This window comes from Argentina silus, assembly GCF_951799395.1.
Source record: "Argentina silus genome assembly, chromosome: 4".
NCBI lineage: Eukaryota > Metazoa > Chordata > Actinopteri > Argentiniformes > Argentinidae > Argentina > Argentina silus.
In genome coordinates, this window is record NC_139658.1 from 2435697 (window position 1) to 2454210 (window position 18514).

At 43.6% G+C, this 18514-nt stretch overlaps 3 protein-coding genes across 3 annotated transcripts; 2 read left to right on the forward strand and 1 right to left on the reverse strand.

Moving 5' to 3' along the window:
• The first annotated feature begins 3558 nt into the window (after positions 1 to 3558).
• Positions 3559 to 9693, forward strand: LOC310803533 (protein transport protein Sec61 subunit alpha-like 1). The gene is made up of 12 exons (XM_083668348.1): positions 3559 to 3647; positions 4513 to 4580; positions 4702 to 4767; positions 4969 to 5047; positions 5318 to 5449; positions 5655 to 5764; positions 5970 to 6123; positions 6365 to 6525; positions 6734 to 6931; positions 7301 to 7492; positions 8333 to 8409; positions 8574 to 9693. The coding sequence occupies exons 1-12, from the start codon at positions 3641 to 3643 to the stop codon at positions 8758 to 8760; spliced, it is 1431 nt and encodes a 476-aa protein (XP_083524474.1). The 5' UTR covers positions 3559 to 3640; the 3' UTR covers positions 8761 to 9693.
• Positions 9694 to 10518: 825 nt separating this feature from the next.
• On the forward strand, positions 10519 to 13055 carry chchd4a (coiled-coil-helix-coiled-coil-helix domain containing 4a). Its single transcript, XM_083667895.1, has 3 exons — positions 10519 to 10676; positions 11366 to 11464; positions 11590 to 13055. The coding sequence occupies exons 1-3, from the start codon at positions 10655 to 10657 to the stop codon at positions 11958 to 11960; spliced, it is 492 nt and encodes a 163-aa protein (XP_083524021.1). The 5' UTR covers positions 10519 to 10654; the 3' UTR covers positions 11961 to 13055.
• A 626-nt stretch (positions 13056 to 13681) lies between these two features.
• On the reverse strand, positions 13682 to 17942 carry LOC310803202 (netrin-4). The gene is made up of 10 exons (XM_083667894.1): positions 17888 to 17942; positions 16664 to 17133; positions 16271 to 16576; positions 16063 to 16189; positions 15473 to 15661; positions 14987 to 15203; positions 14669 to 14796; positions 14513 to 14581; positions 14058 to 14228; positions 13682 to 13854 (listed from the first exon to the last, which is right to left on the reverse strand). The coding sequence occupies exons 1-10, from the start codon at positions 17934 to 17936 to the stop codon at positions 13718 to 13720; spliced, it is 1863 nt and encodes a 620-aa protein (XP_083524020.1). The 5' UTR covers positions 17937 to 17942; the 3' UTR covers positions 13682 to 13717.
• Between the last annotated feature and the right edge of the window lie 572 nt (positions 17943 to 18514).

Here is an 18514-nt window from a genome sequence, read left to right on the forward strand (position 1 = left end):
TGTCAGCCATCAGGTTGGGCAGCTCCATACACAGATCACAGTCATTATGCGGTACATCCTGGCAAAGCTTTGTGTGTCTCAATCTAACTGTATTGTGTACCATGAGCAATTAATTATTATTAATGTGAGAGCAATTTTGTAAAATTAGTGATGAAAATATGAAAATGTCCCTTGGGCTGTGTGATTGTTTGTAGGTTCTGAAAGCCTAGACCAGACAGAGCTTCACCATGGAGCTCAAGTGACCTTAACATCTGTGGTGGTTTTAGACCACACTTTCAGATGATAGAGGGAGGTAGATAGAGGGAGAGATTGTGAGATAGAGACAGAAAAGGAGGAGAGGAGAGGACAAACCAGGCCAAGATGGAATTAGAATCTTACATAAGGGCTGCAGTGACGTCATTTGATATGGCACAGGGCAAGAATTATCCCAAGGGTTCTGTCAGGGCTGGTCCACACACAGCCTGCTCTGTCATACAAGTTGACATTGACTTCTAAATTACTTTAATGAGCTGCACACCCGAAAAAATGATTTGACACGTGCTTACCAAGTTGAAATGCCAATTATTCTCTGTCCATAAGGATCAGAACAGTCAACCACAAATTCTTCTGGGAGGAGGTGCAATCCTGTATATACCTGTATGCCTTTATGTTCAATGGGAAAAAACAGTTTTAGTCATATTTCTATGTAATCATTCTTCATCATTAGTTCTCAGTCAGTTGACAGCAATGGGCTTCTTTTGAATAAAAACATCTGCCAGAGATTATAATGATATGATCTCTATCATTCCAACACTCTATTTAATCAGAACATCCTGTCCAATAATAATATTTGGCCCCTCCCTCCTTGTCTGTGAATCTATTCTGAGTTAAAATTACATAACTGCTGTGCTTATTGCCATGATGCGAGAGGCAAGGGATGCTGTGCATATGAGTGTGTGTGTGTGTGTGTGTGTGTGTGTGTGTGTGTGTGTGTGTATGAGTGTGTGTGTGTGTGTGTGTGTGTGTGTGTGTGTGTGTGTGTGTGTGTGTGTGTGTGTGTGTTTATGTCCCAGCTGGTAAACAGCTCAGGACAAGTGTAATACTGAGAATCATTGGGAAGATGGATGGAGTAACACATACAGTCATTAACTGCATGATTTCATCTCTGTAACCCAGCACACACGGTGGTCACTACTCATCTCACACACAGCTATTGCATACAGATGTCATTGACCTTTATTGACAGGCTCTGCACAGTATATAGGTCAAGGATGTATTTAAACTCAACTACTCCACTGATCAGAACTGAATCAGATTAACAATCTGCAGAGGTCTTAGTGTTTGATTGTTTGCTTGATATTGACAATGGATTTCAGTTTTCTTTGTATGTTACACAATCACTAGCTGTTGCTAATATGAACATATTGCGAGTTGACAGTCCTCACTATATCAGGGTGTCATGTGGTATCTCAGGTGATGGGAATACTGGTGAAGTGAAATACTATTCTCTTCTACGTTTTTTTTTTTAATTGTTTTTTTTATTTTTTACTATATTCTATTCTATTCTGTCTAGTCTTGGAGAAAAAGAAAAAGTATATGATTGATTCCCTAAGTGGGGTAACCCAAACTCAGTGATATAATTATGTTCTGTGCATATCCCATACATATGAATGGAGACGCTGATTGCAAACTGACTGACTCACAGTCACACACATGCCTCCACACCTAGCAATACATTGTATATATAGCCGCCTCTAAAAATAAGGAAAAAACTATCTGACTAATTTGAGTGGACGCAAATTAACTGTCCGCCCCCGTCACTGTGCGTTCTAGTACACAGATCAGCTTCCCACTCCTCAGTCTGTCTGTTGGTGTGTCTGCCCTGGTCTGCACATTGCTCTGAGTGAACGTATGTTTCTCTATATGTCGACAGTTATGTGTTATTGAAGATTGGCAGATTTTTTCCTTTGAGGCTGGTGACCACTGATGCTTCATGTTGAAATTGAGACAGATCCTCCTCCTGTCACTGAAACATGTATTGTAGACATACAGTATATCTGTCACTAACAGAGAGTGGCCATAACCCTATCCTTCACAAACCAACCAAACTCTTTCATGACCTTTGCTGAATGTCACTCTTAGAGTGGCAAATAAATAAAGGGTCTGGGAAATGCTGTCAGTTGTGATTATGAGACTATTCCTCTGCATTGTGAAAGACTCAATCTAAAGGTTTATGTATTGGAAATGCTGTGTAAATATTTGAGGGGTCAATGAATGATTAGTATCGTGTTTTTGACTGAAGAATAAATCAGTGGGTTGGCTAAAGGTACAAAGGGACAAGTCAGATGGTTTTGAAGTCAGTGAGACTGACAGATTTTTACACGACTACTGGATACCTGGATACCTGTTTATGGATGTTTGTAACCCATCCTTTTCCTCACAGGTATGTTAACAACAGATGTGACTGTTAACTCTTCACCCTTCAATCTTTTGGACCAGGTGTGGATACAAGCCACCCCCCAGGGGTTCTATGTAATAGGGGCAGTCTGAAACTTAAGTCTGTACACTTAACTTAAAGCCAGAGAGACGCAGCATTCTCTTTCATGACTACTCAACCTGATTAAAGAACAGATGTAGTTCCAGGGACGAGGGAGGGGAGGGGTTAGGGAAGTATCTCCAGAAATGTGATGCTCATCCTGATTATTGACATTTCCTCACAGAGCACCTTGTCAGTGTTATGGCATGTAGGTCTACAGTCAGAAGTGTGCATCTCATTTACATGTTTCCTTTTCCTTTCATGCTTCTTGTGATAATATCTTTTGATAATTGCTCTCATCAAAAGACATTGCATTTGTGCGTTTCTATGAACGTTTCTTCTCAATTCGCAACAAACAACCCACTACATAGAGTCGCCTGTCTGTCTGATTGTAGACCTAAAGGGTAGGCTGAGGTGTGAATAACACACATTGAATGATCATGAGTGGTATACTGCTGACCCCTCGTGGCAATTTATCTGTTACACAGACATTTAACTGGAACTGTCTCAGTTTGTAACTGTATAATGTGCAAAAAGTTAAATTCCTTTCCTTCAATTAAAAGATATCCAGCTAATTAACTACCTTCTGCTGCATTAAAGATCCCCCCAAACAAAATGCCTACCAGAATCACAAGGCCAAGAATGCTATTCCATGGATCGATCCATAAATCAGAGGTGGACTATAAACCATAGACTAACTAATGGAAAGATTTGAAAAAAGGTCGTGTATTTACATTGCAGTGCAGGTGGACCAGTGAGAACCAGTCATCACTTGCTTGACATCAAATTCTCCAGACAACAGTTTTTCTAGTTTTGTATTCCATCCTGTGCAGTAGTTTTTCTTCTTCTATGCCCAGATTTCATAAACTATGAATCACTTCTGTTCAACTAAAATTATGCAGTCTTGGTCTGAATCCCCAAGGTTATCTAATGTATCATTCAACTAATGTGCTGATTGCTCAAGAAACTGAGAGGAAAGAAGATCTGACGTGTAGTAGGGTAGTAGCAGTTTCTTTGGTGACGTGTCTTTCTTTTCAGTGCGGAGCGGCTGGATGGTGCCACATAAACTGTGCTGATCCTTCATAGTGGCACCACAATTACATTAGGAATCGGACAAAGGACACCATGGGCAGTGAGTGTTCTTCCTAATCTATGTAGTTGTCTTTTTTTACCAGTGAATTGCTTGTCAAATGTAACTTTGAAATGTGTATTTGTCCATGGCATGGCATGGCATGATTGAACATTAGCTTGCTACTAGCCAGCTAATGCTAACATCAGCTGTAGCTAGCTAGCTTGCTAATGTGCCCTCAACTAGCTAGATACATAGCTAGGCCCCCTTTAAAAAAAAACAACCGTTACCTTTATCAATTCAGCAAACAAATGTTTAATTGGGTTAAAATATATTTAACGAAATTGGCTGCCAGCGTAATGTTGGCTAGCTAGCCATGGCATAGCTACAGCTGTCTGACACTGTCAGTGGTGCCAGCTAGACTATCTAGCCTGCCCCTAAATGTTTGGGATTTTGTGCATCTAACTACACAAGATAGCAACCTATCTATCACCAGCCCTTAATTTAGCGTTGCATTTATTTTGACAGCACTGCAGACTTGCTACCTACTACTATGCATAATTCCGAGTTAGCAGTCTGAGTCTATTTTAATTTCTAGGATTGAAATGGTTGTAAATACATTGGCTACCGTTACATTGCCTTTTGTCTCTCTCAATGAGATCTACTGATCATGAATTCCACAACACTTGTTCAGTCAGTATTTTCTAGCAAAGATTATAGCCAGATCTTTTAGTTTGTAGGTGGAATCATTTTTGCATGCTTTGGAGTGATGACGTTTCACCTTGACACTGTTGACTGTCAGAGGATCAGCTACTGAGCAAAGTTATCCTACCACACTGTTGAGGGGCAGTCAAATAGTTTACTATGTTTTAATCATAATGGTGGTTGACATGTCCTAAGTGAACCAATTTCTCTTTTCTCTCCTAAGTCAAATTTTTGGAAGTCATCAAGCCGTTCTGTGCGGTTCTACCCGAAATTCAGAAACCAGAGAGAAAGGTACAGTTTGTTGCCGTTTTGTGTTTAAGCTCTCTCTTAATCTGTTGAACCTGATGTAGTAGTATGCAACTTGGTGCTTCTATCTGAACAATACATCCCTCTTCTTCTTGCACCCCTACAGATTCAGTTCAGAGAAAAAGTGCTATGGACTGCTATCACTCTCTTCATCTTCCTGGTGTGCTGCCAGGTTAGTATCTGCAGGTCTGAAATGTCAGCACGTTAGTGACAATTAATCTATGGAACTTGCAGAGAAACTACTCAAGCTATCTAGGATCGTATTGACACTAGCTGATAATGCAGTGAAGGCCACTGGTTATGACTTGAATTGGCTCAAACTTTTGGGTGTTTTTGACGGATATATTGAGTTTTAATCGTTCTTGTTCTCCAGATTCCTCTTTTCGGCATCATGTCGTCAGACTCTGCAGATCCCTTCTACTGGATGAGAGTAATCCTGGCTTCCAACAGAGGTGAGTTGTCTGGCTCTACATGGTCATGTTGCAAGAGGGCATATATTGCTGAACACATCCAAAACATCTCTTCTAACATGGAGAGAAACAATTCTCTTTGATGTTATCAAGTCTTGTCTCCTTTGACAAGCAGCCATGGCTGACATTCTTTTGCTGATATGTTGCTTTGATCAGAGCTTTGCCTTGGTTGATTCCACTTCTACTACAACAGTGTAAGCTTGTCACAATGATTGATTGATAACAACACTGTCTCTCTCCCCCATTTGCCAGGTACTCTGATGGAGCTGGGTATCTCACCCATCGTCACCTCAGGCCTCATCATGCAGCTGTTGGCTGGAGCTAAGATCATCGAGGTCGGTGACACACCCAAGGACAGAGCACTCTTCAATGGAGCACAGAAACGTATGTCCACCTTACAAACAACTCACTGTTACCATTCACACGTAAGCAGTATTAGCTAAAGGCATTTATGAATCATAAGTTAGGGAATGATAAAACAATCAATGAGCTAACACTGACTCTGTGAGGTTTGTCATGTGTTTAAGGACATCTGTCCACAACAGTTCAATGATATTGAATGCAACCCAACTTCCTTTGTCCCCTGCAGTGTTTGGAATGATCATCACTATTGGGCAGGCCATCGTGTATGTGATGACTGGCATGTATGGAGACCCCTCAGAGATGGGTGCTGGGATCTGCTTGCTCATCATCATTCAGGTTAGACTCCTCTCCACTATACTACTCTCTGCTCTTGTTAATACCCTAGAGATAACCATCACTGTTTGTTATCAATCTATCACTGCCTTCATCTAATAGGGGCTTTGAAATGAAAGAGTGAAGTTCCCATTCACTGAATCCACCCACTAATCAATCAATCAGGGGGGGACTGCTTGAGCTTAAACTTTCTGTTCTGTCTCTCTAGCTGTTTGTGGCAGGTCTGATCGTGCTACTGCTGGATGAGCTGCTGCAGAAGGGCTATGGTCTGGGCTCCGGTATCTCCCTGTTCATCGCCACCAATATCTGTGAGACCATCGTCTGGAAGGCCTTCAGCCCCACCACTGTCAACACTGGCAGAGGTATGTACACTAGCCTGGAGTGGTTAAGGTGTTGTAGTGGAGAAGTTCTTCAGAAGCAGTTGGAGAAACTGGAAATTACATGAGCCTCTTGTTGTGCTTTAAAGCTAGACCCTTTAGACTCCTATAGACACAATTAGTAATATGATGTGGCCAAAACTACTGGTGTTGTGAGACTTATTACCTTTTATCTACCTATTGCTGTCTGCAGAGTCAGTGTGACCTTGTTTCTCTGGTGTCTCAGGTACGGAGTTTGAGGGAGCAATCATTGCCCTCTTCCACCTGATCGCAACCCGCACAGACAAGGTGCGTGCCCTGAGAGAGGCCTTTTACAGACAGAACCTGCCCAACCTCTTGAACCTCATCGCCACCGTCTTCGTCTTTGCTGTGGTGATATACTTCCAGGTCAGCCGACAACACACTCTCTCACTACATTACCCTCCTGGTTAGTTTTCTAGACCTGTGACGTTGAGAACATGAACATGAACTTCTACAAGTAGATTTTGGGTAAATCAGCAGATCTCATGACAAAGATAAAAGGCCAACTTTACTGTCACTGTCCTGTTTTCCAGTTTATGGTTGAAGGATCTTAAACACGTCTCTCCTCTTGCAGGGCTTCAGAGTTGACCTGCCCATCAAGTCCGCTCGTTACCGCGGCCAGTACAACACCTATCCCATCAAGCTCTTCTACACCTCCAACATTCCCATCATCCTCCAGTCTGCCCTCGTGTCCAACCTGTACGTCATCTCCCAGATGCTCTCTACACGATTCAGCGGCAACTTCCTAGTTAACCTGCTGGGTACCTGGTCTGTAAGTACCTGTCCAAAGTGGTTTTTGAATGCTGCTTTAGTAACCAACCATCATATCCATTTAAGTCTCATCCCTTTCACCAGCAGTTGCTAGAAATGTCCTGGATTCTCACCATGTTTAACTAGGTAAAGAATAGCACTGAGTACCCCTCACTACTGTGTGTATTCCACTCTTATGTGACTATGAACAAAGGAGAGGCTGTATGAAGGCTCAGAGGTTATGATTACAGGTTTTGGACCATTGTATAAAGGCAGGGAGTACTCAGGCAGGTTGACTAAAGACTTATTTCAGCAGTCCTATGTTCGAGAGATTGCTCCCAACCGCTCTTCTGTACATGATAGATTAACTGTATATGTGTTGTGTCTTTAGGATACCTCCACAGGAGGACCAGCTCGTGCCTACCCAGTTGGTGGTCTCTGCTATTTCCTCTCTCCCCCGGAGTCGTTTGGTTCTGTTCTGGACGACCCGGTCCATGCTGTCATCTACATAATCTTCATGCTGGGCTCCTGTGCTTTCTTCTCCAAGACCTGGATCGAGGTCTCTGGATCCTCTGCCAAAGATGTAAGTCAGTGTATGTGTGTGTCAGTGTGTAAGAGAGTCACCAGATATATTTACTATGATTCAGTCTCCGTCCGTTCGTATGTCTCACACTTTTTCTCCAACACCACCGGGACAATTTTGACGAAACTAAAAAATGCGTCTTGCCATAGAGATTGTTTGGGAGTTTCAAGATGACGCCAATTCATCATTAAAAACGTCATAATAGGGGGCAATGTTGAGAGCTAGGAGTGTAGCCTAATGCACTAGGCCTAGCGATAGCCTAACGATTTTGGGAATAATATTTTGAGAAATCAACGCAAATGATAATTAATCAAATAAGCACTACATGTTGCGGTAACTTTTCAGTCTGGCTATGAATGCAGCTGTAGGAGTGTAGCCTAATGCAGTAGGCCTGTAGCCGAACAAATTTAGGAATAATATTTTGTGAGTGAAGTCTGTTATGCAGCATAATTTAATAGCCTACCGATACTTGGCCTATATCAATGTGGAAACCAGAGTTGTGTAACCTAGGTTTATAGCCAGTCGCATTTGTAACCAAATCATTTGCTTGTGCAAATATTTTGTCTTAGCCTATGAGTGAAATAAAAGCGTCTTATTCAATATAAGTACGATACTAGCCTAATGGCCTCTTTGGTCACAGAAGGTGATTGAACCAAGAAAAAGCCCTCCCTATGGGGGACCCAGCACTATAAAACAAAGACAACCAGTAGTAGTTCAGTGTCATAGTAAAGCATTTACTATGGGGGACAACATGTTTACTGTACACTTGTGGTATGTTGGTGCTTATACATGTGTAAGGGAATTCCTGACTGTTCCTCCTGGTGTGTTTGTGTGTGGCAGGTGGCTAAGCAGCTGAAAGAGCAGCAGATGGTGATGAGGGGGCACAGAGAGACCTCCATGGTGCATGAACTCAACAGGTAACATGCACCTTTTGATACCCTCTGGCCCATAAGTCTATTTGTGATGCTATACCTTTAATTTAGGGATGCACAAGAGGAAGATATTGTGGGATTTGAGTCTCTTCCAGGTTGAATTGTTTGTGGTCAAATATTTCTAATCTTGTTTTTTTTCTGTGTTTAAGGTACATCCCCACGGCTGCGGCGTTCGGTGGTCTGTGTATAGGTGGGCTGTCTGTCATGGCGGACTTCTTGGGTGCCATTGGCTCTGGTACTGGAATCTTATTGGCTGTTACCATCATATACCAGTACTTTGAGATCTTTGTCAAGGAGCAGAGCGAAGTGGGAAGCATGGGAGCGCTGCTGTTTTAGGAACCCCCTCCAACACAAACGACAGACAGACACAGCCACCACACTCTGCAAATTCTTATGTTTTATTTTGCATTTTATCAAATGCGCACAGTCAATACATTCTGCACCTGGGATGCGTCCTCTTTCCTGCCATCTTTTCCCCCCCCCCATTACCTCTGAGGGCCTATATGCAGGGTCTAACTGGGGAAGAAAGATAGCATTTTGTCCCAGTATTCAGTATGGAATTACGCCTCTTCTGTGTCATAAGTTTTTCAGTCCCTTTACCCTCTGCTCTTCATTTGACCAGCCAGGGTGTAGTCTCTGCTGACTTCTATCGTATCTCCTAAAGAATGGTTAAAAGCACAAATGTCTTGAGATTCTGTCATCGACTGACCTCAGGTGTGGTTGGTTTAAGAAAATTCAAGGCAAAGGCACCATCTGAAGGAGTATGTGTTAACTAACACAAGCACTGTACCTGGACATTTTTGGAGTGGAAAGAAAGCCATGTCATGTTAATTTCAGGTCATTGGAAGCTGCGCATGGGATTTTGAGAGCCATGTATTAGGATGTGAAAGTATAAATGAAATATACTTGTACATGTATTTCTTAAGTGGCCCTGTGAATTTCAACAAGCTTTGTCTGTTTTTGACCTTTATTTTTATGACCTTTTTTATTTTTGACCTTTATTTTTATGTTTTAAATCATGGAATATATTTGTATTCACGCTGGTCTTATCAAGGGCACATGTTTGTCCTTTGTCTCTGGGTCCCAAAGGGAAGTGTTTGTCTGTGTTGTTGTGCTCTTTTATTCCTAGACTGAATCGCTGCAGAAACTGCCTAGACGTGGTTGGATGAGGGTGGGTTTGGTAGGGATGGAAAGGGGGTTCATTTTTGGTTTTTACTTTCTGTATTGGACATAATTGTATTATTAAAAAAACAAGAGTTTTTTTTTCCAGCACTATAGTCAGATTCTCTCATTTCATTTTAACTTATCACACACACTAAAGAAATACACTTCATTGAGCCCAATACTGTAACAGCACTGCCATGAACAGGCACTTTGTTCAGGATAATTTTCAATATTAACTACCAAGAAGTTCCAGTGCAAAAATACTTTCACATCTAAATGAGCGGACTTACTCAAAAGGACTCACACCCAACATGACTTTGCTGCTTATTTTCAAATTTCAAATCGAAATAATTGCTGTGCCATGCAGTCTGCAGTAATGCTACACTGGTGTGAAACCTACTATTAATGTTACTGCTCCGACTAGATTGTGATCACTATGCTTGATGGATAAGAAGCTTAGTGTTTACACCAGCATTGTCATCTTAGAAAACTGGTGCCATGCAACATTCCAAGGTTATAAAAAAGCATCCTGCTGCATTATACTAACGCTGCTCGCTGCGCACACCTGACAGCTACTGCACATGAATAATTTGTAGAAGATTAGATTAGATTAGATACAACTTTATTGTCATTGTGCAGAGTACAAGTACAGAGACAATGAAATGCAGTTAGCGTCTAACCAGAAGTGCAAAAAAACAGAAAAGTGCAGTGTGAACAGTATATACAGGTAGTGCAGTATATGAGCAGTATAGTAGTGCAGTGTAACCAGTATATGTATTAGCAGTAACATTATAAGCTGAATAAATAGAATGCAGTATGAACAGTGTAAGCAGCCTATGAGCTGTATAGGCAGTGCAGTATATATGTATTATATGTAGAAGCCAGATGATGTCACTAGCATGCGCCTGGAGGTCGAAGGATTGAGGGGTCAGAGGTAACGGCGTGTGATCTGACAGAAGCCGGGTGATTCCCAAGTGAAAGCCCGGTAATAACCGGTAAACAAAAAACACGAAATTCATCGTTGCTTTAAGAAGACGAGGATCGGCGAACATCACTATCGGCAGTCATGTCGTACTGCAAGCAAGAGGGTAATGATGGCTCGGTTCCTGGCTGGTCTTCCATTCATATCGCTCGTTTCCCAATGTCATTGACAGCTAGCATGCTGGCTAGTTAGCTGGCAAGCTACAGTAAGATACTAGCTAGCATGGCAAATTTGGTGGTTCCAGCATGATAGCATATCATTATGTAGCATATAATCAATTTAAGGATATTTTTTTTTTTTTTTTTAATTCGACCTGATAATCAATGTCAGGTAGAGTAAGATAAGAAAATCCGTACCCTTGAGGTACACGCATGAGTGCATCGGGCAACTAGCTGTCGAAATCGCAGGTTAATTCAGATCAGATCATTAGTCGATTCTGCCTGCTGCTAAGTATAGTAACTAGGCATCGTTCCAGCACTCTGAATTGCAGCTCACTGTAAACACAGACAGCATCGTTACAGCCCTCAACTTTCAGTGTTTCAATAGGTGTCTTTGTGACAATTGTCATGTTAGGTCAGGTGCATTTTATTATTTATCTTATTAGGCATCGAGTTTGTCTCCACTTGGCCCCACTTAGATTAAAATTAATCTAGACCTACTGCAAGTTATGTTAGCATGCATACAGCCCTGATATGGGATGTACTGCAGAGAATTATTCCATGTTGAAGTGAATGATTGTAGTGCCCATGGTTTCTCTAGAGATGCCATCCTCTCACTTGTGTTTTTCTCTTTCAGGTAAAGACCGCATCATTTTTGTAACCAAGGAGGACCACGAGGCACCCAGCAACGCTGAGCTCATTGCAGACGATCCCAATGACCCATATGAAGACCAGGGTGAGTGGGCTGGCCTGGCAGAGTGTGACATCAGTATGACACTGTCATTTAAGGCTCATTTCATCACAGCTTTCTAATTGTTTTGTTTAGGTCATAACTTGTCCTGTGTTTTTCTTTCCCTCTAGGTCTGATCCTGCCCAATGGGGACGTGAATTGGAACTGCCCGTGTCTGGGCGGAATGGCTAGCGGGCCCTGTGGTCAACAGTTCAAGGAGGCCTTCTCCTGCTTCCACTACAGCAACGAGGAGGTGAAGGGCTCTGAGTGTATCGACAACTTCCGCAACATGCAGGAGTGCATGCAGAAGTACCCAGAGCTCTACCCCCAAGATGACGAGAATGAGGGCGCCCCACAGGGAGGGGCTGAAGTTACTGCAACTACCCCAGCACCCGCTGATGACTCTACCCCAGCCCCCACCACTGACTATACCCCATCATTACCTGAATCTGCGCCTTCATTGGATAGTACACCACCCACAGACAGTCAGGCTGCCAGCTAAAACCACTCGGCCTGCACATTCCCTTACTGTCTCACTGAAACCACTGAGCATAGGCCAGCTCTGAGGAGGTTCGCTGTGTGTGGAATTGTGGACAAGTACCCCAGACTTGTCCTATGGGTTCAACATTCATCAAATGACCTTCCAAATGGGCCTAGAACTGCAGATGAGCTCCCTCCCTCCCTCTCTCTCTCTCTCTCTTGCAGGGAATATCAATGAAGGCCATAGGAGAAGGACGATACAACAGAAATGCAATGTTTTTGTAAGGCCATATACTAAGGTTGTTGAGCTCCTGATGTTTGCTCTACGGCACTTACTCAAAAGGACTCACATCCAACATGATTTTGCTGCTTATTTTCAAGCTTCATATCAAAATAATTGCTGTGCCATTTAATCTGCAGTAATGCTCCACTGGTGTGAAACCTACTATTAATGTCACTGCTCCGACTAGATTGTGATCACTATGCTTGATGGATAATTTTCAGATCAAGAGCTTGAATTAAATCACTTGTGTACTCAATTTCTGGCCAAAGATCATGTAATGCTTTCTTTCACTTCAGTTTTATTTCACTTCAGAAACCTTGCAATACTGTTCAGGTGTTGTTTATTTCTTCATCTCATGACCATTCTTCAGAAGCTCATATAAAAACTCCATTAAAGTGGAAGTCCCCCATGTCAATGCAATGTATTCAAACACATTGAGCAAGCGTGGGTTCGGTTATGGGACACACAGTGGAAAGGAGAGCAGTTTGACACAGATTATTTATTGGCACTATGAACCAATCCCCTATTGATATCCATACATTATTAACATGAAGAAAGTGTGATGGGTATGTCAGTATCCAGTTATCGGTGTTAGGCTGTCTCATAGTTGCATAAATGTTGTCATTGTGTAAACACTGCCATCCAGAGCCAGAAGTTCACCTGCTTAACTGAAATATGTGTAATTCAAGCCTTAATGTATGTCATGTCCTGATTAAACTGAACACTGAACCATGCTTAATTTTCTTAAAACATCTGTAATCTATGTATGCAAATTCTGTTCAACCACAAATGAAGCACACTTAAAATCTCTTTGCTAGCTATGAATGATGAATGATGCTAGTTAAGATGCTTTGCCATTGTCAGGAAAAATGAAGTTATTGATTGAAATTGAATCCGGCTCTGCAATGCAGTACATAGGAAATGGAGCCAGAGACTGTCGGTACTGGAATGTCCTCTGTGGCTCAGTTGGTAGAGCATGGCACTAACAATGCTTAGGTTGTGGGTTTGTTTCCTGCTGGGACCATATATACTGAAAAATGTGTGCACTCACTGCAATGTAAGCCGCTTTGGATAAAAGCGTCAGATGAATGGAATGTAGGCACAATGTTTTGCTCGGAGAATATGTTGATGATAGCATTCATAGTATAGTCATGACGTGCGGAAAGGCTGTATAACCTGCATACAAGAGTTCATCGGGTCAAATAGGTGGCAAAAATGTCTCTCAAATGTGACCTCACTGAACTACTCAAGCATTCACTGGATTCCATTCATGTTTTATTCTATTCATGTGTGTGGGATAGCTCTCCTGAATTCCTATAAATAACCATGATTCAGGCTAGGCTAGATTTAATCCTGTTCGCATTACATGGCAGGATATTTCTTAGTGACCATTGGCTTTGTCCATTGAGTTTCAGTCCTTAGGCTCAAATATCCATTATCACTGTGGTCCACATTGTCTCTGCTCTGAGAGTCCCTCATGTTTGATGTTGGGGTGTTCAGGGGCAGCCCTGCCTGAGGCCCTCTGATATGTGAGCCCCCAGTCTAGGGGTCCAAGGAACCACCAAACTCTGTAGGGTGACCAGCAATCGCCCAGTCCCGGCTTCCTCTGGACCTGTCAGAAGGTACTCCACACCTAGAAGAGAGAGAGAGAGAAAGGGGGCAGAGTTCAACCTGAATCGTGTTCAGAACTGTTTTTAACTGTACAGTTAGGATTCAGAGGAATTCTTGAACCTTATCATAACTTATCATCAGAGCTTTTAGAGGTAGACCTGCCAACCTTGCAGAAAAATATGGATGTCAAATATAGTTACTGTGCTGTATTTGGGCTATGGCTACCTGGGTTGAGGATTGGGCAGGTGCATCCTCGACTGGTCCAGGGCAGGGGGTAGAGACTGAGGGTGCCCTGGGATAGCGGTACCTGTCCTGATCGCAGGACCTTGCGAACTTTGACCAGCACCTCTGCGTGGCTCCCCTTGTCGTAAGCAGACAAGACGCTGGCTTTGATCACTGCAATAAGCACCCATAAGGAAAGTTCAGCTCATTTGGAAAACAGTTATAGCCAGCGAAATCAAAGAATCATGTGAAATATAACCAATCTTAATGTAATACATTTCACACATAACCACCATTGCAATCACAACTTCATTTGTCACCATACATAGCTTAGCAACAGCTTAGAACACCTTGATCATTATAAACACAGATCAGTCAATAGAGAATGGAGAGATGGTCAGATTAAGTATATAGGAGCCTTTGGAAATATTTGAAATACTCTATTTGCTGTCTCTTACCATAGTCATGTTTGGTCTTACAGATATCAGAGACACTCCTCAGCTTTCTCTCCTTACAACTGCACTTAGCTGTAGGAGCCAAATGGTGACAGTGTCAGAGGTTTTACTGCATAAACTACTGTAAAATTCAGTCTGTGGTATACTCTGATCATTCACCTGTGTAATGGAGGGCAGAGACTGCAAGATCCTTTGACCATACTGCCTCACCGTCATTGGTCAACATATGGTCCATGTCAGGAATCTTTCCACCAATAGGCACGTTGAAAACTTGATTGTTTGTGTAGCTGCCAAAGTGAAAACAGAGATGAGGTACAGGTAAGAGGTCATTGCATCATACTACAGTCGCTTCCTTTCCAGTATCTTGGAAGATTCAATACGCTTGATAGAGTATGCAACACATTGTTTTTGCATATCCAGTCCTTTCATATCAGTAAGGAGATGCATCATAAAGGAAGACATGAGAAATTGGCTTACATGTCAAGGCAATGGCCAGTGGTGGGGTCACAGTTTTGGGGACAGGTACAGGGTTTGCACCCCTCCTCCCCAAAGCCCCAGTACCCAGGGAGACAGTGGCTGCAGCTTGTGCCCCCTACACCAGGCCTGCAATGGCACTGCCCACTCCTGGGGTGGCACCATGGGCCCTCCTCCCCAGAGTGGCCTGGCAACGAGCCCAATGGGTCACACCAGCAACCTGGGAAAGACAGAGAGGAGTTGGGGGAGGAGGATGGTATGATCTTACTTCATGTGGTACATAACAAATCCTGTAAATACATAGTCTAAGAAAGGATGTCATTCTCTCTCATTCTGCCTCACATACTGCTGTTCCACATCTATACCAGCAGAGGGAGACATATGTTTTACAATCTGCATTGCCTACTATGCAACATCCCACACACTTCAAGTGGAATATGGTGATATCCTGGTTGTCCCTCCCTCGCTATTTCTTTTGTCCACTCTTACGTGTGCAGGTGTGGACAGAGTTGAGTGGCATGACTGGGTGGCGGTGGTAACCGTGGTGACAGCGCTGGCACCTGCGGCCAGCTGTGTTGTGGCGGCAGTCGTCACAGATGCCCCCGCTGGTGCCCCCTGAGGATAGCCACGCTCGCTGGGAGAAGTGGCAGCTGTCTGCACGGCCGTGACACTCACACCCTGGGACACAGCGGGAGAACGAAAGGAGAGAGAAATGATGGAGGGATGAGAGAGGATAGATAAATAGTTGTATGACAATCCAAAAAGATGTCATCTCCCCACTTCCCCTCATTAAATCTGCGTTCAGCATGTAGGCTGAATGAAGGGAGGAGGGAAAGGGGGAAAGGAGAGGAGACAAAAGAGGATAGAAAAGAAGTGGGGGTTTCGAGTGTTGTAGTTTGTGGTGTTGGAACTATAGGCCCTGCAGATCAACTTACATTCAAAAGAAATACTCCCACACACATGATTTACCTCTGCTTATTTATTGTGTCATTTCAGTCTATGACCTTTATCAAGACATTCTAGATTTAATGACCCCCAACAGCTTGGCTATTGACCCTCCTTAGTACTAGGGCACTCACTCTGGCACGGGTTTGGCTCCCGACTGCTGCCGTTGGCTGGCCTCCAGGAACGGTCATTGTAGAGCGGGGCACACCTCTCACAGTGCTCTCCTGCTGTGTGGTGACTACACACACACCTGCCAGGCACCTGCAATACACATCAGGCCTATTAGAGACTAACATGCATGTACAAACGCACAAACATACCTGCAAGAGTAGTGTGCCTCACCATGTTGCTGTCTTGCAGTGCCTCCTGGCTGCTGTTGTACGGTAAGCAGTGCTCTGCATGGCCATGACAGAGACAGGTCCCTCGAGCCAGAAGACTGTAAATGGCAAAGGCTGCTGAGGTGGAGGGCTCTGAGCTGGGCTGGGGTGTCTGGGATGGGAGGAGGGGGCTGGAGGAAGAGGGAGATGAAGGGCAAGTCTGAACTTTGAGAAGTCTGATGCGGAGATTGGTGAGTGTCAGCTGGGCAAGGACCTCTGGACTGTAGGGGTCAACCACTCCACTTCCAGGGCCCAGGGTCCGAAATATCACCTGGGAGAAATATAGATTCAATGTACTAAATACATTAAATGTATTATGTGTGTGTGAGCTGTGCAGTATTGCCCCCCGGCCCCTTACCTCTCCCCTGGTGCACGGTGTGGTACCGGAGTAGCGGGAGGTACATAGCGAGCCCGGCTCACTGCTGTCGTCAGGGAGACCAAATGACAGACTGCAGTTCTGTGCAAACAGTTTTAGAGTCTCCCAGGTCCGCCCAAAATCCTGCGAGCGTTCCATCATCATGGCAGTGGGCCGTGGTGACCGGAATAGCAGCACTACGTGGGTCAGACAGAAGTGGGTCTCTAGGTCCAAACGGATCTCTTCCTCCTGCCCAGTGCCCACCCCTGATGCCCACCAGGTGTCTTGGTACTGGAAGGGGTCGTCTGCCATGTGGGCAGGTGGGTGAGGATCTACTGGGCAGGCCTGGTGGGGAGTAGGACATGAGGAGTGGTGGGAGCTATTCCCACAGCAGCCTGACAGTGTGGTGAGGGTCCTGCCACTGGCCAGGTTGCCCATGGGAGGACTGCAAGCATGGTCCACACACCTGGAGGCTGAGGGGCGGAGGTGGAAATAGAGGGTCAGTGAAAGTGATGGATTAGAGAAAAATCTATATTGTGTGGGAGAGACTGCAATGAAGGTGGGAAGAGCACATAGATTTAGAGGTGATGGTTTGTTAATGTTTACTAGGTCTACTGCTAATAATTGAGGAGACATGTATCTGATATATTGCATAGGCTATATTGTCACCGAATTTTTTAGCTAGCTTGGCAATTGTTGTAGTGCCAAGCAGATCTGACTTTGTATAGGCTATTGAAGATCTGTCGTGGGAGAGCAGCAATGCACAGTGGGCGCGCGCGCTCAGGTTACATTTGCAACGGCAACTAATAATAGGGCAGCTCAGTCAATAATGCGCCATCGAAGTTATGAAGAACTTGTTCCGACCTTAAATGAACGTAAAGATAACAAGAGAGATAAAAACATCAGATTGTGACACAGTGCGCTTAATCCCAACTCACAAGGGAATTTATTGCGCAGTCACCGTATTGTCCAATATAAGACACCAGAAACATGATCAGCATGGAGACAATATAGGTCATGTTTGTCTGAAAACGTATATATTGCCAGAAATTCATTGAAAAATTCTAGATGCAACACGAGTAGCATCGGGGGGTAGCCTCCTCCAGCCAGCCTATATTACAGTCATAAATGATAATGCATTGTGATTATGAATATACATATTTACTGTGTGTAGTTTAGTCTGTTGATAATTCCTATCATGATCCAACAAATTCCGACTTCACTCACCTGTTCCGCTTTGTAAGAGCGCTACAAACAGCGCGCAGATCGCCAGCATTTCAAGTCGGAGGCAATCTTCAATTGGTGGCATATAACTGTATGGCTTTCTTTCTATCTAAATATCCACAATCAAAAGATCCCTTTGCCAAAAGTATAGATGCGTATCAGCATCACGTGCATTTGGTTAGTCCAAAGATGACCGCATTCCGATGCGAAGGATAAATTGCGCATGCACATGCCCACGGACACTTGAGAACCATTCGTGTCGCAAATAGGCTGCCTTAAGCAAATGTTTTGTCTGTCATCTAGCTTTTAAAATGCTAATGAGGGAATAATTAGGCCTATCATGATAGATTAAGTTGCCTATATTAGGCCTACTGCTCCCTTAATCTATGACAATGTGTCCGCCGTTGGTGATGATGGTCGCGTCTTCAGATATAGGTAAATCCAATAATGCACATTACATTCCAGAATGAATGCACTACTAATGTCAACCACGAACACAGCGGATGTATTCTCCTGAGAGACGTTTAGCCATTGTATGAATATGTTCAGCTTCCTCTTTCAACTCCTATGCAGAACATGGGACTATGCGTGCTGTGACCGCATCTCTCTGTCGTGTCAAATGTGGTCTTG

Bases quoted from the DNA above. Each gene is read 5' to 3' on its own strand.
- LOC310803202 (XM_083667894.1), bottom strand. From the start codon at position 17,936: ATGCTGGCGATCTGCGCGCTGTTTGTAGCGCTCTTACAAAGCGGAACA. The intron at 15,662-16,062 runs GTGAGTGCCCTA...GCTGTGTCCCAG, and splicing joins GGAGCCAAACCCGTGCCAGA to GGTGTGAGTGTCACGGCCGT. The intron at 14,229-14,512 runs GTAAGAGACAGC...TGCTTATTGCAG, and splicing joins TAAGACCAAACATGACTATG to TGATCAAAGCCAGCGTCTTG.
- LOC310803533 (XM_083668348.1), top strand. The intron at 5,048-5,317 runs GTGAGTTGTCTG...CCCATTTGCCAG, and splicing joins AATCCTGGCTTCCAACAGAG to GTACTCTGATGGAGCTGGGT. The intron at 8,410-8,573 runs GTAACATGCACC...TCTGTGTTTAAG, and splicing joins ATGGTGCATGAACTCAACAG to GTACATCCCCACGGCTGCGG.
- chchd4a (XM_083667895.1), top strand. From the start codon at position 10,655: ATGTCGTACTGCAAGCAAGAGG. The intron at 10,677-11,365 runs GTAATGATGGCT...TTTCTCTTTCAG, and splicing joins GTCGTACTGCAAGCAAGAGG to GTAAAGACCGCATCATTTTT. The intron at 11,465-11,589 runs GTGAGTGGGCTG...CTTTCCCTCTAG, and splicing joins TGACCCATATGAAGACCAGG to GTCTGATCCTGCCCAATGGG.